At 35.4% G+C, this 21,780-nt stretch overlaps 1 protein-coding gene across 6 annotated transcripts; it reads left to right on the plus strand.

Moving 5' to 3' along the window:
• The first annotated feature begins 106 nt into the window (after positions 1–106).
• Positions 107–20,617, plus strand: LOC111778655. Of its 6 annotated transcripts, none has more exons than XM_023658598.1 (20): positions 107–193; positions 1,184–1,670; positions 3,494–3,568; positions 4,191–4,306; positions 5,879–5,993; positions 6,128–6,256; positions 7,184–7,231; positions 7,530–7,708; positions 7,790–7,986; positions 8,114–8,406; positions 13,922–14,071; positions 14,159–14,704; positions 14,802–14,948; positions 16,650–16,722; positions 17,340–17,467; positions 17,746–17,946; positions 18,030–18,170; positions 18,260–18,367; positions 19,523–19,762; positions 19,981–20,617. In XM_023658598.1, exons 2-20 carry the CDS (start codon positions 1,539–1,541, stop codon positions 20,140–20,142), a joined length of 3,180 nt encoding a protein of 1,059 aa, XP_023514366.1. In that variant the 5' UTR covers positions 107–193; positions 1,184–1,538; the 3' UTR covers positions 20,143–20,617. The 6 variants fall into 6 exon arrangements, with proteins under 6 accessions (XP_023514366.1, XP_023514367.1, XP_023514371.1 ...); XM_023658599.1 differs by having other exon boundaries at positions 18,033–18,170; XM_023658603.1 differs by lacking the exon at positions 3,494–3,568 and having other exon boundaries at positions 1,184–1,365.
• Positions 20,618–21,780: the final 1,163 nt, after the last annotated feature.

Here is a 21,780-nt window from a genome sequence, read left to right on the forward strand (position 1 = left end):
ATGATGAACGATTGCACCATTGACATTGTTGATCCAACACGGCTGTTCGAGTGGCTGGGATTATCGGCTTAAATCTAGCAGAAAATGAAGCAGCAGTCTCCGGAGGAACAGCCATGCAAGAGATCATATACCAAATGCGTCCCCTACCGAGGTCAAGATCAGATCAGACGACAGTTTTATTATCAGTTATCAGGTTCTTATTTTCCTTTTTATGTAATTATTTATTTATTTTTTTCATAATTTAATGTTTTCAAAATAACAATAATAATATATTTTTCAATACATTAAACTAAAAGAAAAAAACTATAAACTTTTTTATTTCTTAAAAAAATACATTTATTATTTAAAAAATGACGGCTTTTAAAAGATTTACGAAAAGTTAAACAGTAATATTGCAACGTAAATTAACCCTACTTTTAAGATAATTACTGAGATTGATAATATTTAACGCTTATAACCGATGTTAGTGATGCGTTATGATTTGGTAATTGTTTGATATTAAATTTTACGAGATTTTAGTTATCAATGTTAACGATCGTGAAGGGCTAAAGCTACAGATCCCAATTTGAGAGTGATAAAATTTAAACAGTAGGATCAAACCCAAAACGATAGAAAACTACTAGATTCAAAACTAGAGTCATATAGAACCCAAGGTAAGGTCGAGTCTGACTGAACTATAAGGTTTGAAAGGGTACCTTGACCTGAACTAAGGTGGGTTGAGCACACGTGGGCATGCCACAATCTAATGAAGCTCGGGAGAAGCCCGATTCAACCTTCTCCTAGCTCTATTTGAAAGAACGAAGGAAACCCTTAAATTAATCGCATAAATATAGTATGAAAACGACATTAAACCTCGTTCTTAAACTTAAAATGTGCTACAGTGCTCTAACTTAGCAGTGTTTGTGACGAACACCACATCGGCATACAATTACTAATATGATCTAATGTGTAAAATTTTTTAAAACGTACTTGATTTTATTTACGGGAGTAATTGATTTATAAAAGTTAAAATAGTATATATAATTTTAATATTTTATGATATATAAATAAATAATATATTGGTAAATAATTGGAAATGCCCTTTTTTTTAATTGATTATTATTATTATTTTAAAAAAAGATAAATTCCAAGATCGTTTTTGTCTATAACAAAATAACGGCTAATGGCATTGCGCGAAAACCAGGACCATGGGAGCATACGTGTAGCCGAAAATGGAGGGAAAGGAAGAACGGTATAAAATGGCGTTGAGTTCGGCCATTTTTCTTTCGGTGGAGGCCTCGGAGATCAGACCGGACATCAATTCTTTAACAAATTTCCGGAGGCCACTTGAATCCCACCGTAGGTCCTCCTCCCCAAGCACCGTTGGTGAGAATTTCATTTCCATTTTTTATTTTTTTTTCCAAATTTTCAATCGATTTCGGATTGATTTTTTGGGCTGAGGATTTCACCGCCGGAGTTTGTGGACGGAGGTATCTGTTTGATTTTAGGGGCGTCGTTGGGGATTTCTTCTAATTTTTAGTGTCGAAAGATTAATAAGAATGGTTTCGGGGCAAGTGATGTTACCTGTTTGTGAAGCTTTGTGTTTCTTTTGCCCTGCTTTGCGTGCGAGGTCGAGGCATCCCATCAAGCGCTATAAGAAGCTTCTCGCCGATATCTTTCCTCGTTCTCAGGTTCTATCTCTTTCTCAGTCTACTATTCTTTTTTAAAAATTGCAATATTTTTTGGTCTGAGTTGAATCCATGCTTAGCTTAGTCTAGATTTGGTCAGGTTGTTGTATTGATCTTCTGGCCCTTGCATCTTAAGTTTTGTTCCATAAACAGGTGGCTGGTTGATCTGATTGTGACCGGATTGGCTAGGGGGGTAGAGTCAGAAATTTGTATGGGAGAGACGAAAATCTACATTCTAAACTTTTTGCATGCATAAACTTTCAAATTTGACAATTTAGACGAGAGATTAGAGAGAAAACTACAATATCTACGCTACAATCCGTTAAGGTTAAGACATATGAGCTCGACCAGAGGTTAAATGATTCCATGAAATGTTAGAATGCCACAGATCCATGTTAAAGCTGTTAGACGAACACAACTCTCCACAATGGTATGATATTGTCCACTTTGAGCATAAGCTCTCATGGCTTTGCTTTAAGCTTCCCCAAAAGGCCTCATACCAATGGAGAGAGTATTCTTTGTTTATAAACCTATGATCATTCTCTAAATTAGTCGATGTGGGACTTACATCATCCAACACCTCCCCTTGAACAAAGTACGCCTCCCCTTAATCGAGGCTCGATTCCTTTGGAGTCTTAGTCATTTTTTACCGCCTTCGAGGAGGCTCGACTCCTTTTCTTTTGGAGTCCTTTGTTCGACATTTGAGGTCTACCAATCTATTGGCACGACTAAGTTTTAGGGCATGACTCTAATACCATGTCAGACGAACACGACTCTCCACAATGGTATGATATTGTCCACTTTGAGCATAAGCTCTCATGGCTTTGCTTTGGGCTTCCCCAAAAGGGCTCATACCAATGGAGAGAGTATTATTTGTTTATAAACCCATGATCATTCCCTAAATTAGTCGATGTGGCACTTACATCATCCAACAAAAGCTTCTTCAGGAGGTTTCATCTCTCTCATTTTGAAAACGTTCGTGTATCCCATAAAATCTTCAAGAGAGCGTTCCAGAATCGTTTCTTTGAAATATATATGACCATTTTATGATATAAAATTGTACAAAGGTTTAAAATAATTCTCATTGGTTCATCATCCAAGTACAAATTATTACAGCTTTATTTTGCATCGTTCTCTACAATGGCTTTTGTTGTGGTCAACCATATAAACTTCACAAAGCTGTTAACATTCTCTCCTTTTCCCTTTTCCAATGAATTTAAACGTGTTCCAGTCTCTTTGATTGGTAAAGGTGGTTCCTACTTCAATAAAGTTCCATTCAGATTATTAGTTTTTCCCCCCTTTCTTTTCTTCGACGATGATTTGAATTGTCTGACCACCTTTCCTATTTGCTAATTTAGCTTCTATAAAAGACCTTCTGTGTAGTTATAGGTTATAGTTTGTATTGGTACAAAATGAACACACCAAACAAAGATGGACATTATTGCAGACGACAACAGTAAGAGACATAAGAGTTTAAAAGATAAGTTATTCCCCCCTCCGGTGGTTTAGTCTTTCAAACCATTATTCCTAAAAGGAACACTGTACTATTTAATATGGTATGACTAAGAGGAATATTACTAAATTACTAACAATAATGTTTATTAATGTACATGGTATTACAACATACATAGGCATTTTTACTACTTTGAAGCTAACTCTATCCTGCTTATTTTTCTTTGTTCATAGTTTAATTTTTGTTATTTCCCTTATAGCTTATAATGCGCGTCAGTATTTTTTGTGCCTGAATGGCCTACAAGTTAAATATTCTATTTAAGCGTCTGAGAATTCTATTCCAAAATTGATCATTCTCTTTTGTTTTATGGCAGGATGAAGAACCCAATGACAGACAGATTAATAAATTATGTGAATATGCGTCCAAAAATCCTTTTCGTATTCCCAAGGTGTCACTTAGCTGAATTTTACTTTCAGTAATATCTTTGAACTGTGCTTTTGGATTATTCTGAAAGTGAATTATTTACTTTTTTTTTGTCCATGTCACATTTCTAAAGTTATAGTAGCATAGTGCTATGTGGCTTTAACTGTTTTTGACAATGAGGTAATGGACTCTCATTAACATAGGGGACGGAGTACTGAACTATGATGATATGTATCAAGCATTGGGCTCTGCCCTCTCATTTTGTTCCCCTCCGAGGAATCATATGATGGGAGTTGATAGTTCGAAGGTCCATGGGAAACTTATTTTTGAAATTCAGAATTTTTTGTTTTTTCATGATCATGCTCCCTAACACAGAGACTGTTTACCTGGTTTTGATTAATGATTGATTGATGTGGATACCTTAATAATGTTTTCTTCCCATTAAAGCTTATTTTCCAGCTTGAGAGGTTAAGGATTTTTCCAGTGCTTGTGTTTTCTTTTTTCTCTTTTGTTTTGGCATAATTCAGCTGTTTGTCGTAGGTTCGTTGCTTGGTCCTTTGGGCATTGGGCCATAGTAATTTCCTGGTTAACCTTTAGAACAGCTCTATTCTTATTCTTTCACGAAATTTTAATTTTCCTTTTTGCAGATCACAAGTTATCTTGAGCATAAATTTTACAGGGAATTGCGGAATGGGCAACTTCACTCCGTGAAGATCATCATATGTATCTATAGAAAGCTGTTGGTTTCCTGTAAAGCGCAAATGTGAGTTACTTATTTAATTTTGTAGTGGAATTAAATATTTTAAATATTAATATCACTTTCCTTAATATCTTCCTATGAGATGCCTATAGAACTTGCACCAGGAAAGATAGATATGGTTGAGTGGTGCAAGCTGCTGATACATGAGTACATCTCAGTTATATCAATGACTTTCTGAAGCAAGTAGAACTTGTTCATGGCAATCAAATGAACTCAACTCGGATACAAAATATATTTTAACCCTCTTCTCTCATTTCAAACAAACAAATTCCTTCCTTTTCAGAATACTTGTTGTAGATGACCTTGCATACAAGTCCTTAGGAATTCCTGTGCTCTATGAACAAATGGTTGTACTTTGATTACTCTTCTTTTCACAGTACTTAGTGACCAATTCTACTATTCAGACTTACATTAGGATTTGGGTCCAATTTGCCAAGTTATATAATAGAGGCTGACGTATCTTTAGGACATTGGTATTGCCTGTAGTAGTTATAGGCGGGACAAGAGTACAATGTTTATTATAAATGAACACAAGGTAATTTAATTGTATTTTCACTTTAGTAGCACTTTCATTTCTTTCATTCATTTTTTTAAGCTTCTAGGGTCTAACATCTTTCACTTTAATTTGTATTTTCAAGCTGGTTAAAAATAGTTGGGTATGGAAAATAAATATTTGGTTAAAATATGGTGTAGTTTTTTGCTTTTTCTATTATAATTCACATGCTTTCAAATGTCCAAATTTAGTCATGTACTTTTAATAAATATGGCTAACTTTTTTTCTTTTTTTTTTTTCTTTTTTTTTTTTTAATAGTCACGCGGGACAAGAGTACAATGGTTATTATAAATGAACAAATTTAGTCATGTACTTTTAATAAATGTCCAAATGTCCAAATAATTATGGCTAACTTTTTTTTTTTTTTTAAAAACTTAGTCTCTATTAGTCTTTCCTGACTCTCTCCTATAAATTTTGAAAAATATTTTCACATGGTATCTTTTCTTAAATTTATTATTATTTTACCAAGTTCCATAGAAACTAACTTCGAACTAACAATAAGGACTTTTTTAATATTTATTGAAAGTACATAGACTATAAGGACTTCTTTAATATTTATTGAAAGTACATAGACTAAATAGAATGTGTCCCAAAATACAAACATCAAAATGTTATTTTAACCTAAATTTTTTTAATGTTTTTTCACATATAGGTTGGATGAAATTATGTATTTGTGTAAATTGTTTGGATTTTTAATGGCCTCAAGTATCTGTTACGTGTACATCCTTGTGATTGGATTTCAAATTAATATCTTCTGTTCACTTCTTTATTAAAATGTTGTGGTTCATGTGTAAAATTATTTTATATTGTTAGAAGTTTTAAAACACCATAATAACCTTTTAGGCTAATGAGAATATGAATTGAGATATTTTTCTTCCAAGTTCAGTGGAATCTTGTGCAATAGATGGAGAATTGATTTGCTGGTTGATAATAAGCATGCCTATCGATTTGTTATATCTCCTGACTTGATAACGTAATACTTACATGCATATGAAAGTTGTAATCAGAACAAACTATTGCAGGCCTCTATTTGCAAGTAGTTTGCTTGGCATCATCCACGTTCTACTAGATCAAGCACATCATGATGAATTGCGAATTTTAGGATGCCGAGCTCTCTTTGATTTCATTAATAACCAAGTAAGGTTTTCCAGTATGGTATGCTTACATTTTTTATGATTGTTTAATCTATTTTTGGAAGGATGCGATGAGTTAACTTAAACTTGTTCCTTGAAAATCTTCATTATTTTTATGTACTTTTATTGCCTGTGCAGAGGGATGGTACTTATATGTTTAACTTAGATGGAATGATTCCCAAACTCTGCCTTTTAGGGCAAGAAATAGGGGAGGAACAGAGAGAAAAACAAATGCGTTCAGCTGGCCTTCAAGCTCTCTCATCTATGGTAATCAGCATTGCATTTATTTGGATGTATTATATATTTATGCACGTACTGAATGTGTTGGTCTTTCAAAGTCAGTAGACTAATTTTGAATCTCTACTTCTTCTGTATGATGGAAAATAGAGTGGAAAAATGATCTTAAAATGATGCCCACAAACATTGCTTTTGTAAGGCCATAGTCTTGACTGACCTAAGCCACCCAAAGGACATTTTGGATCGGAGGAGGTGTCTGAGATCCTTCTTTGGGTTTTGGGAAAAGGAAGTAATTGAGAGGATTCAGAATAAATGGGTTAAACAAGAATGTAGTTATAAATCTATGGAACCTTCGTTTCTCATTAAAAAACAAATGCATTTGCAGAACATCTCTTTTACAAAACAAATGTAATGGCCTACCTAGGAAGGAGTTTTTCCATCTTACCTCCTGATATGAATATGCATTGAAGACCGGAGTGGAAAACTACTTTTCAAATCAAAGCCTAAACCAGACCCTTTGCAATGAGTCCTACTTTGACTCGCTGAATCTGAAATTTTGGGTTGGAAAATGGACCTTTGATACCACCTTTCCGGGGCTCATCACTATGTCCTTTGACTGGTGCTATGTTCAAGCAGCAAGGTTCCACATTGTGCAGGTGGGTATCATCTGCAAAGGAAGGAACATTGAAGCAGAGTGGATTGTAAGATCTTTGAATGGAGAAGACCCAAAAGCATTGCTTTTCTGANAAAAAAAAAAAAAAAAAAAAAAAAAAAAAAAAAAAAAGTTGTTATCCTGAACTAATTTTTTCTTCCAATGTACGCTTTTTTTTTGTACCCTTTAACATTTAGATGGCATTCCAGTTCTCTCATTTATGCAATATTTCTGTTTGAAGAACCATATTTTCTTTCTTGTCATTTTGGAAATTATTTTCTTATCCGAGTGCGTTCAACCTGCAGATTTGGTTTATGGGTGAATTTTCCAATATATCAGCAGAATTTGACAATGTGAGTTGCTTTGCATTATCACATAATTATATTTTTCTTGCTCTAATTCCTGAAGTTACTACAGCTTTTCTACCAGTGGGAACTGACATTTTTCTCCGTCAAATTGAATAAGTATGAGGAAGCAAGATTAACAATTTAGATAATTTCCTTATGGCTGTGGCATGTGATAAATATGCCTATCTCTTATAGTTCTTATTTATTATAGATATTTTACCTCACACTCATTGTTATTTCTTCCGTTGGTGGTATTAACTTTTGTAAAAAATTTAGTAACATTTTCATCTTCCATGTGAATTAGGTTATATCTGTTGTCTTGGATAATTATGGGGATCTTGAAAATTATGCCTGTTCTTCTGGCCATGATGAGCAAGATGCTCAGGATGTCACTGCAGTAGTTTCCCATCAACGTGAACACATAACAAGGATGTGTTCATGGAAGATGATAGTAACTGAGAAGGGAGAAATTGTTGTATCCCTGTAAGTCCATGTCTCAGTATTCCATAATTATGTTTGCATGTCAATTTTACAAGTCTTATCATTCTTATACATATCTAACAGGGAAGACGCTCAGAACCCAGAATTTTGGTCCAGGGTTTGCCTACGTAACCTTGCTAAGTTGGCTAAAGAAGTTACAACAATGCGACGTGTCTTTGAATGTTTCTTCCGTTATTTTGATAACGGAAATCTTTGGTCTCCAAAACTTGGGATTAGTCTTTCTGTCTTAATGGATATGCAATTGATAATGGAGAATTTAGGTAATATTTTCCTTTGATTTTTTTTCTAAAGTCGGTGCCTTTGAGATCTAAACTACTACTTCCCACTTATTCGTATATTTCCATAATTGTGCTAGTGGTTCTTATGAAATACATTTATTTGATACAGGACACAACTCCCACTTCATGCTTGCAATTCTCATCAAACACCTAGATCACAAGAATGTTTTAAAAAATCCTACCATGCAGATTGACATTGTTAATATCGCCACCTCCCTTGCTAAGCATTCGGATGCTCATCCATCAGTGGCCATCATTGGTGCACTAAGTGATACGATGAGACATCTTCGAAAAAGTATACATTGCTCCCTTGATGATGCTAACCTGGGGGTGGAAGTTGTACAATGGAACCAAAAAAACCAAGCTTCAATTGATGCTTGCCTCGTGGAGCTGTCGAAAAAGGTAATTATCCTTTCATTTGTTCTCCCAAGAGCGGTTGTTAGGCCAAAGTTTCCCTTCAAACCGGTAACTAAAGATTCTTTACCGACATCATGGGGTACCAGGAAACACCCGTTTAAAGGCCCCATCAATATAACATTCCCTCATTACTGTTGATAAAGATTACAGTTGTTCTTGAAGAGCATTTCATTGAGATGGCTAGCAGAAAAATCGAGCTATGGAGGAAGAAATAGATATCATCATAATCTCTGGTGATTTCAGCATAATCGCTGAGCATCTAGCCACCATGGGACATGCGCGGCTTGGGATAAACATCAGCAGTGAATCAGACCTTGAAGAAATATATGAAAATCGTGACAAAGCCATACCTTTTTGAATGATATAGGAAGAAAGAGACAGAATGGGCAAGGGCTAGGAAGTCAATCCACAAATAGTTATTGCTTCAAGATTTGCTCCAAGAAGACACACGTTGAATAGAGTAAGCTTCAAGATTTGATGGATGGTGGAACGTTGAATAGTTTTGTGATTTGGTAAAAAAATGTCAAGAGTTTCTTCGTGTGCACCGAGGAAAATAGAGTAAGCTTCTTGATTAAACTACATTCGAGCATCTTCACATGGTGGGACCTACTACAAGCTAATTTAAAAAGAGTAGGGGAAATTCCTACAAGATAGTGGCCTACAGTGAGCAAACTATTGAAGGACCACACATACCTGAAAATTATGAGCAATTACTGTATAGTTAATATCATAATTGCTGCAACCAAGTAGCGGAGTGGCTGAATTCATCGAAGTGAATGCAAGGAATATCATCAGTGAGACAAATCCAGAAAATCTTAAGATTCATTAATGGACTTTCATCTCACGGAGGCCACTTATCTCACGGAGGCCATGACATTAATCCTTAAGATTGAAAAATACTGAATAGGGCAGCTACATAAGCTATACATGGAAACAAGTGATGGACTCACATACTATGTTACACAATCAGTCCCAAAATGACATTAAGGACGGCTGGAAAAAAAAAAAAAAAAAAAGAGAGAGTGACTGAGTGAACAAAAGTGGACAGATTATTGACCCCAATATTACCTATAACTAATTCAGGATCTTATCAGTTGCTACAGGTTCAAACAGGACACAGGTCAAATGAGTGATGCCCAACATATGCTTGTTGGGTAATAGGATATGATACAATAAGAATCAGAGAATGGAATGGCATCTTAAAGGGAAGCCATTAAAAATAAAGCAATTTTCTTATAAGGAGGAAGGTGAACATTTTGCCTGGCATAGCACAAAAACATTTTTCATGCCTAACAAGAACCATCCTCTTGAGGAAAAGGTATAAATGACATGGTTTATGAGGTAATTATAGACTGCAAAACTCAAAAGTTGTGAGAATCTAGCAAACCCCATCCCACACCTTGCAAGATTGCATGGATCAAGAAAGGTGCTGGATTTATATAGCCAGTAAAGTATGTCCTAGATTCCCCTTCAATTGTATTAGTGTGATATAGTTGAAATAGAAGCATCCTGTGTTTTCTTTGTAAGACTTTGCCTATATGACCTTCAAACAATGTTGCATGGACACAAGAACCCTTAAAAAAACTCTTTTAGAATATCAAGAAAGATTTTCTACTACTGCATAACACTGTCAAGACTCATGAGGCAACCCCAAACGAGGAAGTATATTGTAGCCGAGAGGAACAAATACATTGGCACAACTAAGGAGGAGGTTGACTCTCTACTGACACTGTTATTCAAAAGAGAAGAGTAGATTGAGTCCTAGGTGCCAGTAACAGGGTAATGACATTATTAAATGAGTTTTCAACATCAGCTCTAGTGAATTGGTAAATAGCCTATCCACACTAAGCAATCATTCTCTTGTCGCTACCCTACCTAGTTTCCCCATTATGGGATGGACCTCCTGAATAAGGGGTTCACTGGGCCAAGTATGAGTTCATGTGCAGTATCCACAGTCCTTACACCTAATCGAAGGTTATATACATTTATATTAATAGGGCCATGAACAAGATTACTACCAATTATAGCCTAGCCTAGGTTCCCCATTTTACTGTTACTTGGTCTCCTAGATCACTTAAGTGGTGCATACTCTTAATTTATTTTCAAAAAGTGGGTAGCTTTTTGTTAGATTATGACTTGTAGACGTGTGGAAAGCAACTTTTATTCAAGGCTGAGGGTGTGTTGTTTAAATGACTAGTAATGCCCCAAGTAGCTTCACCCTGGTTTTACAACCTCATTTGAAGAATTCAGTGATCTACTTTGCTTACATTTTTGTCTAATGGAAGGAAATGGACAGCCACGCAAAATGCTTAGGTACATTTTCTTACATTATCTAAAAGTAAACTCTGCATCAGTGCAGCCAAGTGTGTATTTCTAACACTAAAGTTTTTATGGTTCATTGGCGGTGAAGGTGGAAGGAATCAGGACATGGACTGTACTGCAATTAGTAAAGAGAAAGCTTAGAATTTCCATGGCCTTTCCAGCGGTTCAAGCAAACCATGTGAAAAGTGGGTTTTTATCGGACACTAAAACAGCAGGAGAGTCCTGAACTAGAAACTGTGTTCAACACCAGTTCTCTTCCTACTGAACTTTAACCTTATTTTTTAAGAAGAAAGAAGATGCAGGAGAGGACATTGGACTTGGAGCCGTATAGAGACAAAAGTGGAGACCTGTGGAATATTTAGTAAGAAAACAAATGACACACAAAGGAAGTGGTCGACGTGAATTAGAATTAAATTTTAACAAGACAGCCTCGACTAACTATTGGCTTAATGATACTCATTGCTACTTAGCGTACTTTTCTTCGTGAAGAAGGGGTTTAAACAACTGGAAATGATCTGCAGCTTCACAATGATGTTACAAAGCAGATCAAGAAGCCAATGACAAGTGTAAATAAAGGAGAAATTTAAGGAATTTTATGTCACTAATACTATTTTTGGTTCAGATGAAAAAGGGTAGATTCATACTGCAAAAATTTATGAACTGCGCCAAAGGAAAGCTGACCTTTGCAAAATGTTCGGCAAACATTGACCAAATGCTTATAAAATCAAACTGCCAAAAGACCTGAATATTTCATCTAGTCTCTCTTAAATTGAGGAGAGTAATAGTATGTTATTCAAATAGGTGCAATTTAGTGAGAGAACAACGACTCTCCACCATGGTATGATATTCTTCACTTTGAGTATAAGTTCTCATGACTTTGCCTTTTGTTTTCCCAAAAGGCTTTGTATAATGGAGATAGTGTCTCTTACTTATATACCCATGATCTTCCCTATAATTAGTTAACGTGGGACTCCAACAATTGACAACAATCCTCCTATCGAACAAATTATACCATTGAGTCTCCCTTTAAAGAGTCATATCTATCCATATGGCACTATCTACGCAACTCCTCTTCTCTAGAGCACATTGCTAGTCCAATAGTGCTCTACCATGAATCTTCACCATGCCTATACCTTTGAGGCTCATAACTTCTTTGTTCGACACTTAAAGTCACTATAACTACACCTTTGAGGCTCACAACTTTTTTGTTGGACACTTGAGGATTCTATTGACATAGATAAATTAAGATAAGGGCATGACTTTGATACCACTTATAGGAACAACGAGCTTCCACAATGGTATGATTTTGTCCATTTTGAGCATAAGCTCTTATAGTTTTGCTTTTGGTTTCCGCAAAAGACCTCATACCAATGAAGATAGTATCTCTTACTTATATACCCATAATCTTCCCTTTAATTAGCCAATGTAGGACTCCAGCAATCCTCAACATATAGGTCTTCTTATATCGGAGAAAGACCTATTACAATATAAGGAAAGAATGAAAATAATAAAGACTGAATATTGACAACTAATATTTACACAATTATAAAGACTAGAAATTCCAACACTCCCCCTCAAGCTGGTTTAAAGATGTCTTCCATAGTCAGCTTATCAATCAATTTATCAAATTACTTCTTTGAAAGTCCCTTAGTACATTAGCAATTTACTCTGTTGTCTGGAGATAAATGACACATGTAGCACCAACATCAATCTTTTCTTTAGTAAATTTTAAAAAAACTTCAATATGTTTTGTTTTAACATATAGAACTGGATATGAGCTATAGATATGACAGTTTTATTATTGTCATAATAAATTTGAATAGGCTTAGTCAAGGGAACTTCAATTCCTCTTGTATTCTTTTGATCCATATTCCTTCATTAATTCTATGGGCTGAGGCTTGCTTTAGCTATACTTTTGGTCACCACATTTTTCTTTTTGCTACACCAGGTAACTAGATTTCCTCCAACAAATGGAAGTAGCTAAAGATAGATTTCTATCAACAGTATTTCTAGCTTAGTCTGCATCAATATAGACTTCTACTTGGAAGTGATTGTTGTTTTTTAATAAAATAAAATTCCTTTTCCAAGAGCTCCTTTTAAATCTCTTAAGATTCTTTAGGCAGGTTCAAAATAAATTGATCTAGACGCTGCATAAATTGACTTGCCATACTTACAGTAAGAACACTGTTTGGACGTGTACGAGACAAATAAATTAATCTTCCTGCACGTCTCTGGTGTCATTTCTTGTCCTTTATTTCTTCCCCTTTTCTTCCGCTTTTGTTGCTTGTAATTTCAAATTGGGCTCGTAGCCAAGCATTCCTGTTTTTCAAATAAGACAAAGGACATATTTTCTTTGATTTACAAAGATACCTTTTATTTGATCTTGCAAATTCCAACTCTAAGAAATATTTTAATGTTCCCAAGTCCTCGATTTGGAACTCCCAAGATCTTTCTTTAGATCAACTAGACCTGCTCTATCATCACACATGAAATTAATATCATCTACATCAACAATCAAAATTGAGATCCTATTATTTTTAGATTGTTTATAAAATATAGTATAGTCAACCTAACTCTGAAGGGATGTATAACTAGTCACATCTTTTTCAAACAGTTTGAACCAAGTTCTCTTGAGGCCATAGAGAGGTTTCTTTAGTCTACATATTTTATTGTATCCAAGTTCCTTTTCAAAACCTGGTGGTAAATCATAAGAGCTTGTTCCTTAAGTCGCCTTTGAGAAAATTATTTTTCACATCAAGTTGGTGTCAAAGCTACTCAGAATTAGCTACAGAAGACAAAAATGACTATTTTTGGCAACAAGAACTAATGCTTATTGATAATCCACCCCATAAGTTGGTATCCTTAGGGTAAGGGATTTGATGTACCTAATATCATGGCAATGTAGCTACCAAAAGGTTGGTAGCTAGGCTGAAGTTACCTGTCAAACCAGTAACTACAGATTCCAAACAAGGGAAATGCCTATTTATAGGCAAGGTCCCTTCATTTTAACTTTTACACATAATGCATTTATAAAGATCACAGCAGTTTCTTTTCGCTTTTGCATGCATACCATATATGCCATAGATGCACACCACAGTAAATTTGATTTCTATGATCTTTTCGACTTCCAAACATCCTTGTGATGGATGTAGTGCTGATTTTCTGAAATGTTATCTAGGTTGGAGATGCAGGTCTTATTCTAGAGATGATGGCTGCAATGCTAGAAAAATTGTCAAATATTCCGGTGATGGCCAAAACATTGATTTCTACTGTCTTCCGTACAGCTCAAATTGTGGCATCAATACCAAATTTGGTGTATCAAGATAAGGCAAGAGCACATGCTCTATGTGTTCTGCACCACCTTTTCTTTACCCCTCTTCTCCCGTCTTCTAAGCTTTTAACAAATGTGTTGCAGGCTTTTCCTGAGGCATTATTTCATCAATTACTACTAGCAATGGTTTGCTCAGACCATGAAACCAGAGTTGGTGCCCACCGCATATTTTCTGTTGTTCTTGTTCCATCATCTGTCTGCCCACGTCCTCATGCTTCTATTCCCCACTCCACAAAGCCCGCTTATATTCAAAGGACACTGTCAAGAACTGTTTCTGTGTTTTCCTCTTCTGCAGCACTTTTTCAGAAAGTGAAAGTTGAGCATTATTCTGTAGAAGAGAACATCATCTTGAGGGTGGCTGAAAAGCCTATTATTAAACAGGTTACAAAGGTTGAAAGTGAGTCCATTTTGAACAGGCTGAAGTCAAGTTACAGCCGAGTTTACACTGTAAAAAAGGATCCATCAATTCTAGCTACAGATTCAATTTTAGATGACAATGATCCAAAGCTCAACAATAATACTATGCTAAATAGACTGAAGTCAGGTTACAGCCGAGCTTATAGTGTGAAAATGTATCCACCTAGTGTGGTTGCTGATGAGAAAGATTTGAGAAGTGCAGAAAAGGAACAGGTATGTATGTTGGTTTTTATAACCGTTTCAGTAAGGATTCTTCTATTATGGTTTCTTGGTTGCCTGATATTTTCATTTTGTTGAATTAAATCTTCAGACGATGTTCCTTAGGCTAAGCAGCCGCCAGATTACCACTTTGCTCTCATCAATATGGGCACAATCTATCTCTCCTCTAAACAAACCGGAAAACTATGAAGCAATTGCTCATACTTACTGCCTGGTGTTGCTATTTGCACGGACTAAGGTAAATTCATTGTTGTTTGTTCAATCAATATATTGAATCAGTATTCTGCAGGCATCAAGTAATATAGTTCATATTCGGAGTCTGAAATTAAGAGAACGTATTTCTTTTCTATTGTTAGCTTCATTTTGGGTTGACTAATATTATAACAGCTCTGGCAGTGTCAATCATCATTATGGCTAATGGTGTATTGGTATGTTAATGATAAAAGCTAATAATAAAAAAAAAAAGATAATGATATTTTACTTCTGAAAGACATTTTGGCTTGTAAAGGCATCAAGTATGAATGATATTTTACAATTGTGTAAAGTGATTTTTTTTACAACTTTGATGGATAGTATTTATTATTTTGCATCAGTTAGTTATGTTTTTTATAAGAATGTGTCACAGTTGCTTCTTATATAATTGTTCATGTGGCATTATAATGTGCTTTTATCTTTATTATTTAAAATTTAGGATCCAAACTTGTTTTCATGAGGTATTGATCCAATGGTTTAGCATGATAAGCATGAGTTTCAAATGGATAGTTACTGGATTGCTCAAAATTGAGAAGAAAACTTCAGGTGGGAGGGCTAGAGAAAATTCTTTTGAAATGACAACTATTCTTGTGAATAAGAACAAATTTCATAGGTTTTGTGAACTGTTATCGAGCTAACTAACCTTTTGATAGTTCAAAGGGGCATTCATAAGTAAATTATAGAATTGAAAACCTTTCGATGAATTGCATAAAAAAATGGTGATTTATGATTTGAGGCTCGTGTAGTTGCAAACTTAGATTCCTAACATTGCTTGGTGGACTGAAACTGGTTATGAGAACTTTGAGGATTGATGAATAGGTCTTACAATCAAATAATTACCCATTAGATGATTTACTGATGTCTCCCCTCATTTTACCATGGAATTGGATCCACATGTAATTTTTATGTTCAACTTCAGTCAATGGAGTCAATGCAAGATTCCAAATTAGTGCATACACCCTCATTAAACATCCTTTATGATCAAACCAAGTAAAGTATACGTGCTTAGCATGATACTTAACGAATGTTTTCACAGTATATTACAACTTAAAAGTTCTGATGAAATGCTATTTTATATTTGTTATGAATTATGAATTATTAATTTTTTGAGTTGAGCCCTATGTAAAGCTTTAGAGAACCAACATATTCTAGTCAGCCAACTGCTTTCTGATTTAGACTACTAAAAGTGCATCCTCTAATTATTAAAGGTAATAATAGATGTCTCATCCCACGGGGTTGGATTGATGGATTGCATTCTGGTAGCTAAGGGCTCTAAGAGGCTTTTGAACTCAATCTAGCGTAGGTGGGAGAGTTTACGAAGCCCAAGGGGCATTCATGTAGGGCATTAGACATCTCGTGAGAGTATTGTGGAGTGCTCTTAAGTTGAGCTATTACAGAAAATCAGAAAACACGGATGACTTTTAAGTAAAAAGGAACTCAGTTAACAGTTTTAAGGTCATCTGAGCTTCAACCAAGCCACGATATACATTTTTATTTTCTCATATTCTAAATACATCTAGGAATTCAGCTAAGTTTAGAGTTCTCTTAATTCGTGTGAACTCATACAAAGCCTAATGAGTAAATGTTACATTAAGATATCAGCTTATCCTTTAGTTCTTTACGGTTCCAGTTGATACTTAACAATTTTGTAACTACCTATATGAATTTTCTATTTCCTTATACACAGCGCTCGAGGCATGAGACGCTCATTCGAAGTTACCAACTTGCATTTTCCTTGCGGAGCATTTCCCTTTCTGGAGGTAGGGAACATTCTAGAACTAACGAAATGTTTTATTTCATTTGTTCAGTTTCTCAAATCTTGCTAAATTTATAATCCCATTCAAACATGAGCGAGGTTGAGTACCTCATTGTGATGTCAAAACTTTGCGAGCAAGCTCTTATAAAATTATCGTACCAGTTTTTTTCATTACTTCGAAATATTGTGGTAAACACTGGGGTGTCAAGTTGTAAGATCTTTCATCATTTCTTCCTTTTATTTGAAGATCCCGTAATTGAAAACCTAGATCATTTGGAATCCTGAAAACTGACTCCATAAAAATGATGTCATACTAGATGTGGATCTTTGTAGAAATAAAGGCCCTTTCTTTATCTTTGTAAAGAAACAGCTATTTTTTCTTTAATGGATCAAACAAAATTTTGTAGTTTATTTACTTGACATATGAGTGGAGGAAAGGCTAGTAACCTAGTGAGTTTAACTGGCCCACAACACTTCAGATAGAAAAAGTATAAAGATGAAATTGACATTCCAAATGTATTTGGATGGAAAGATATTTTTCATCACCAGTCATATGTCCACTTTGAGTGGATCTTCATTAGGCCAACTCTGCAACTAAAAGAGTCTTTTACGAAATTGCAGGCCAGTTGCGACCATCACAGCGTAGATCCCTTTTTATGTTGGCAACATCGATGATCATCTTCACATCAAAAGCTTACAACATCATGCCTCTTGTCCCTCGTGCTAAAGCTGCCCTTACTAGTGAAACAGTAGGTGNAAAAAAAAAAAAAAAAAAAAAAAAAAAAAAAAAAAAAAAAAAAAATTGCCACTCTGATTCATACGTAGTACAAATGTGTCTAGTCTTTAGTTCATATCTCTCTACTCTGGATGCCTAAGTGTGGTCTTGATCTGACTTCAGAATTTATTTTTATTATTTATTTATTTATTTCTTTTTTAGTCCTGCCTAGAATGTGGAATCCAGAGAAAGTTAGAGATTTTAACTTTATTGAATAATGTTCTAATTGATATGAATTTTTACTTCTATCAGGTTGACCCCTTTCTAAAGTTGGTAGAAGATTGCAAGTTACAGGTTGTTAATTTAGGACAAGACAATCCCAAACAAGTTTATGGATCAAAAGAAGACAATGAAAATGCTGCGAAGTCACTTTCAGCAGTTGATCAAAGTGAAAGCCAATCTAAAAAGTCATTTGCTAACCTAATTTTGCAAACATGCGAAAATATGTCAGAAGTAAGCATTATTTCAGTATACCACAAAGTAGATCGTCAGTTTCTATTTCTAGTAAATATAACTAATTTGTGTGATCTTTAAAGCAGAATGAGCTATCATCCATCAGAGAGCAACTACTCCAAGATTTTTTACCAGATGATGCATGTCCGTTAGGAGCTCAGTTATTTGTCACACCAGGAGAAATATATAAATGTGGACCCTTGAAGGAAGAAACATCTGACTTGGTTCCTTTCACTTCTTTCATCTTCCTGTCCAATAGTTGCACTGATTTTCGGGTTGTGGACTTCACTTTACATTTTGGCTTACTTGGCAGGTTGATAACGGTAACTTATGTGATGAACCTCAAAGTCAGAATGAGCTTGAGATAGAGAACCCCTTGGAAAGTCCAACTGTCATGAGTGCTGATGAACTTTTGAAGTTGGTAAGTTAACAACGCTATACAGTTGAGCTCATATAGTTGTATAAAGTGAGACAAGAAAATGTAGTTTTTATATGTTCTCCACAAATGCAACTGAAAATCAGTGCAGATGCGAACTACAAAAGTAGGATGATCAAGTTAAAAGGAAAGGGAAAATATGAATGTTTTTTACTGACCAGGAAAATCGACAACAAACCTCTTTGGCTACCGTGTGTAGTATATAATGAAAAAAAATGTAAACTTCATTCTTTCATAATCTGCTACCCCATCCCTATGGAGGATTGTTGGGAGTGAGTCTCACATTGGCTAATTTACGGAATGATCATGAGTTTATAAGTAAGGAATACATCTCCATTGGTATGAGAGACCTTTTGGGGAAGCCCAAAGCAAAGCCATGACAGCTTATGCTCAAAGTGAACGATATCGTACCATTGTGGAGAGTCGTGATTCCTAACAAGGTATTAGAGTCATGCCCTTAACTTAGCCATGTCAATAGAATCCTTAAATCTCGAACAAAGAAGTTGTGAGCCTCGAAGGTGTAGTCAAAAGTGACTCAAGTGTCAAACAAATGGTCTACTTTATTCAAGGACTCCAGAGAAGGAGTCGAGTCTCGATTAAGAGGACGCTGTTCGAGGGCTCCATAGGCCTCAGGGGAGGCTCTATAGTGTACTTTGTTCGAGGGGAGGATCGTTGAGGATTGTTGGGAGGGAGTCCTGCATTGGCTAATTTAGGGAATGATCATGGGTTTATAAGTAAGGAATACATCTTCATTGGAATGAGGCCTTTTGGGGAAGCCCCAAGCAAAGCCATTTGAGCGTGGACAATATCATACCATTGTGGAGAGTCGTGATTCCTAATAATCCCTCCATTTCATTGGATTAAACACTCGAGTTCAATCAGAAATTCGTTAATTGGTGGTTGAATCGAGTGGCTCCACCATTATTGTTGGTATTTTTATCCTATTGGGATCAAGGACAGGATGATAAAAGGCTTGATTTTAATTATTATCTTACCCTTATTCGATGTGGCCTCTTGAGATCTATTATTGTGGCTAAAGTTAATACTGGATATATTTCTTAGTTTCTTTTTACATGCTTCCAAGTGGTGTGCACTAGCTTAAGTCGGAGGATATTTCCCTATTAACGGAGTATGCTACAGGTTTCCAACATATCAAATCAAGTAGGAAGAACATCAGGCTCCTTCCCGGTAAATGTGCCTTACAAAGATATGGCTAGCAACTGTGAGGCCCTTTTAGAAGGAAAGCAGCAAAATTTATCAAATTTTACCAACTCTCAACCAAGTGAAGGGCAACGTCCAGTTAAAACTTCCACCCATGGTGGCAACAATCAGAGAAAGGAAGAGTCTTCGCGGCGTCGAGTTCACTTCTGTGTAAATACGGTATGTTCTTTCTTATATACTCCACTTTTCTTTCAATTTTAATTCTAGATAAAGAGAAAAATTGATACTGAAGCATTCTCATTAGAAAATGGAGATTTTATTGCGTGTTTTGGAACATATATCAACCTGGGTTCACACAATTACTTCTGCCATGCTCGCATGCTGTTATAACCATCCCTTTCTTGTAAAATCTAACTTTAAATCTCATTGAAATGCAGAGCGAAAACCCATTCGTGGACTCAGATTTTCCCAAGAACCGGCATTCCTCTAAAGACATCCTTCCTAGGGTTTGTTCAATTGAGTACCAACACTATCCCCACCTCTTTCAACTACCACCTTCAAGCCCATATGATAACTTTCTAAAGGCAGCTGGGTGTTAAGTTAAACCATGGAATGGATATGAAAATGAGTACTTAGGGGACACTTGGCTATAAATTTCAAGGTGAGCGAGCTAGCTAGCAACAAAATTTCAAGGTCTGCTGCTGCTACTACATTCATCTTCTCATTGAATGAAGATATTTGTGCAAATTTTTGCCATTGTTTTTGTATATATTATCCATTTGATTCATTGCTGGCACGTTCTTCATGGCGATGCTCAAATAGTGTGTTTTTCATTGGCTTCCTTCAGCTGCGCTCACAGATTGTTGAAATTGAAACCCTTCATTGGTGGTTCCCCTAGATTTGGATGGATAGATATTAGGTTTTTAGATGGGGTTGGGCATTATCTGTCCGTGGATTTGTCCAAAGAGAGCATTCTTAGGTGGTATGTATGCCTTTGATTTGGGCTTGTAAGGAAGGTTCCACTTGTAAAAATTTGTGATATTTGTGATATAAATAATATAGGATTATAATGTAGTGTTATGTAGGTGAGGTGAGGTGAGGCTCCTCGCATTTTTCTCCCTCTTTCCTTTAATTAATTAAATCCTCCTCCTAGTTTCAAAATCTTACACTTTTTATCATTTAAATTTCATTCTTTTAGTTCTAAGATTGTAGAATCATTGAGAGCGCCCTAATGGAATTTTGGCTAAAACGTTGATAAACTTTGAAGGCATGTAGTATGTGATTTTTTTTACGAGAGATTTGAACTTTTATTAGTCAATGATGTATGTTTTGATGAGTTATGTTTACATTTGTATACCGTTTGAGTCGGTGGTGGTAAGTCTGAATCTTCTCTTCTCACTTGTAATGTGTATTAAAATTTTGATTAAATTACCATTGTCTTTATGAGATTTTATTATATTTGTTGTATATTAATTTTAGGGGTCTACATTCAACTCGAGAACAATCGATCCAACTCAAATTATAAGGGTTGGGTTGATTTTTTGTGTACTCGATTTGATTTGGGTTGAGTATAGATTCACTGTGCAAATGACCAGGTCAACTCAACGCAACTCGATTATCTAATATAAAGGTTGGCCCAAGCTTAAAAAAAAAAAAAAAAAAAACTTCTTCGACCAACCCAATACCCACTCGATGCCCATGTTGTTCTTTTCTTTCTCGTTCTTTCCCAAGTCCAACCCGATTCCTCTTATGTAGTTTGCATGCATGTACATGCATAACATGTTGAGTGTACTCCACTCTTCCTCCACGAATGTCCTCCTCACCCAACGCCAGCCCAACATGCATGACGTTCTCCTCAATCCTTCTTCGTCTGTCTTTCTCGTCCAAAAGATTGAGCTACTAAGCCAACAAACTCGAACTTTTGAATTGGTCCAAAAGATTATCTTAACCTAACTCGATTCACGTACACCCTTAAATTAACTTTTTTTTTTTACTTGATGTAGGTTTCTTAATTAACTTTTTTTTTTTTACTTGATGTAGGTTTCTTTTTCTTTTCTGAAATGGAGAGAGAAAAGAGAGAAAATTACTCAATTGTTTTAAGTTATATAGTTAATATAAATATTTTAATTCAATCAAATAATTTAAATTATTTTTTTCCAATAAACAAAACCTATATAACAGCCAAAAACATTTAACTCTAATATTAATTATACTACCTATCCAAATACATGCATTTA

The sequence above is a fragment of the Cucurbita pepo genome, chromosome LG17 (assembly GCF_002806865.2).
Source record: "Cucurbita pepo subsp. pepo cultivar mu-cu-16 chromosome LG17, ASM280686v2, whole genome shotgun sequence".
Classification (NCBI taxonomy): Eukaryota; Viridiplantae; Streptophyta; class Magnoliopsida; order Cucurbitales; family Cucurbitaceae; genus Cucurbita; species Cucurbita pepo.

Bases quoted from the DNA above. Each gene is read 5' to 3' on its own strand.
- LOC111778655 (XM_023658598.1), top strand. From the start codon at position 1,539: ATGGTTTCGGGGCAAGTGATGTTACCTGTTTGTGAAGCTTTGTGTTTC. The intron at 3,569-4,190 runs GTGTCACTTAGC...TCCTTTTTGCAG, and splicing joins ATCCTTTTCGTATTCCCAAG to ATCACAAGTTATCTTGAGCA. The intron at 18,368-19,522 runs GTAAGTTAACAA...AGTATGCTACAG, and splicing joins CTGATGAACTTTTGAAGTTG to GTTTCCAACATATCAAATCA.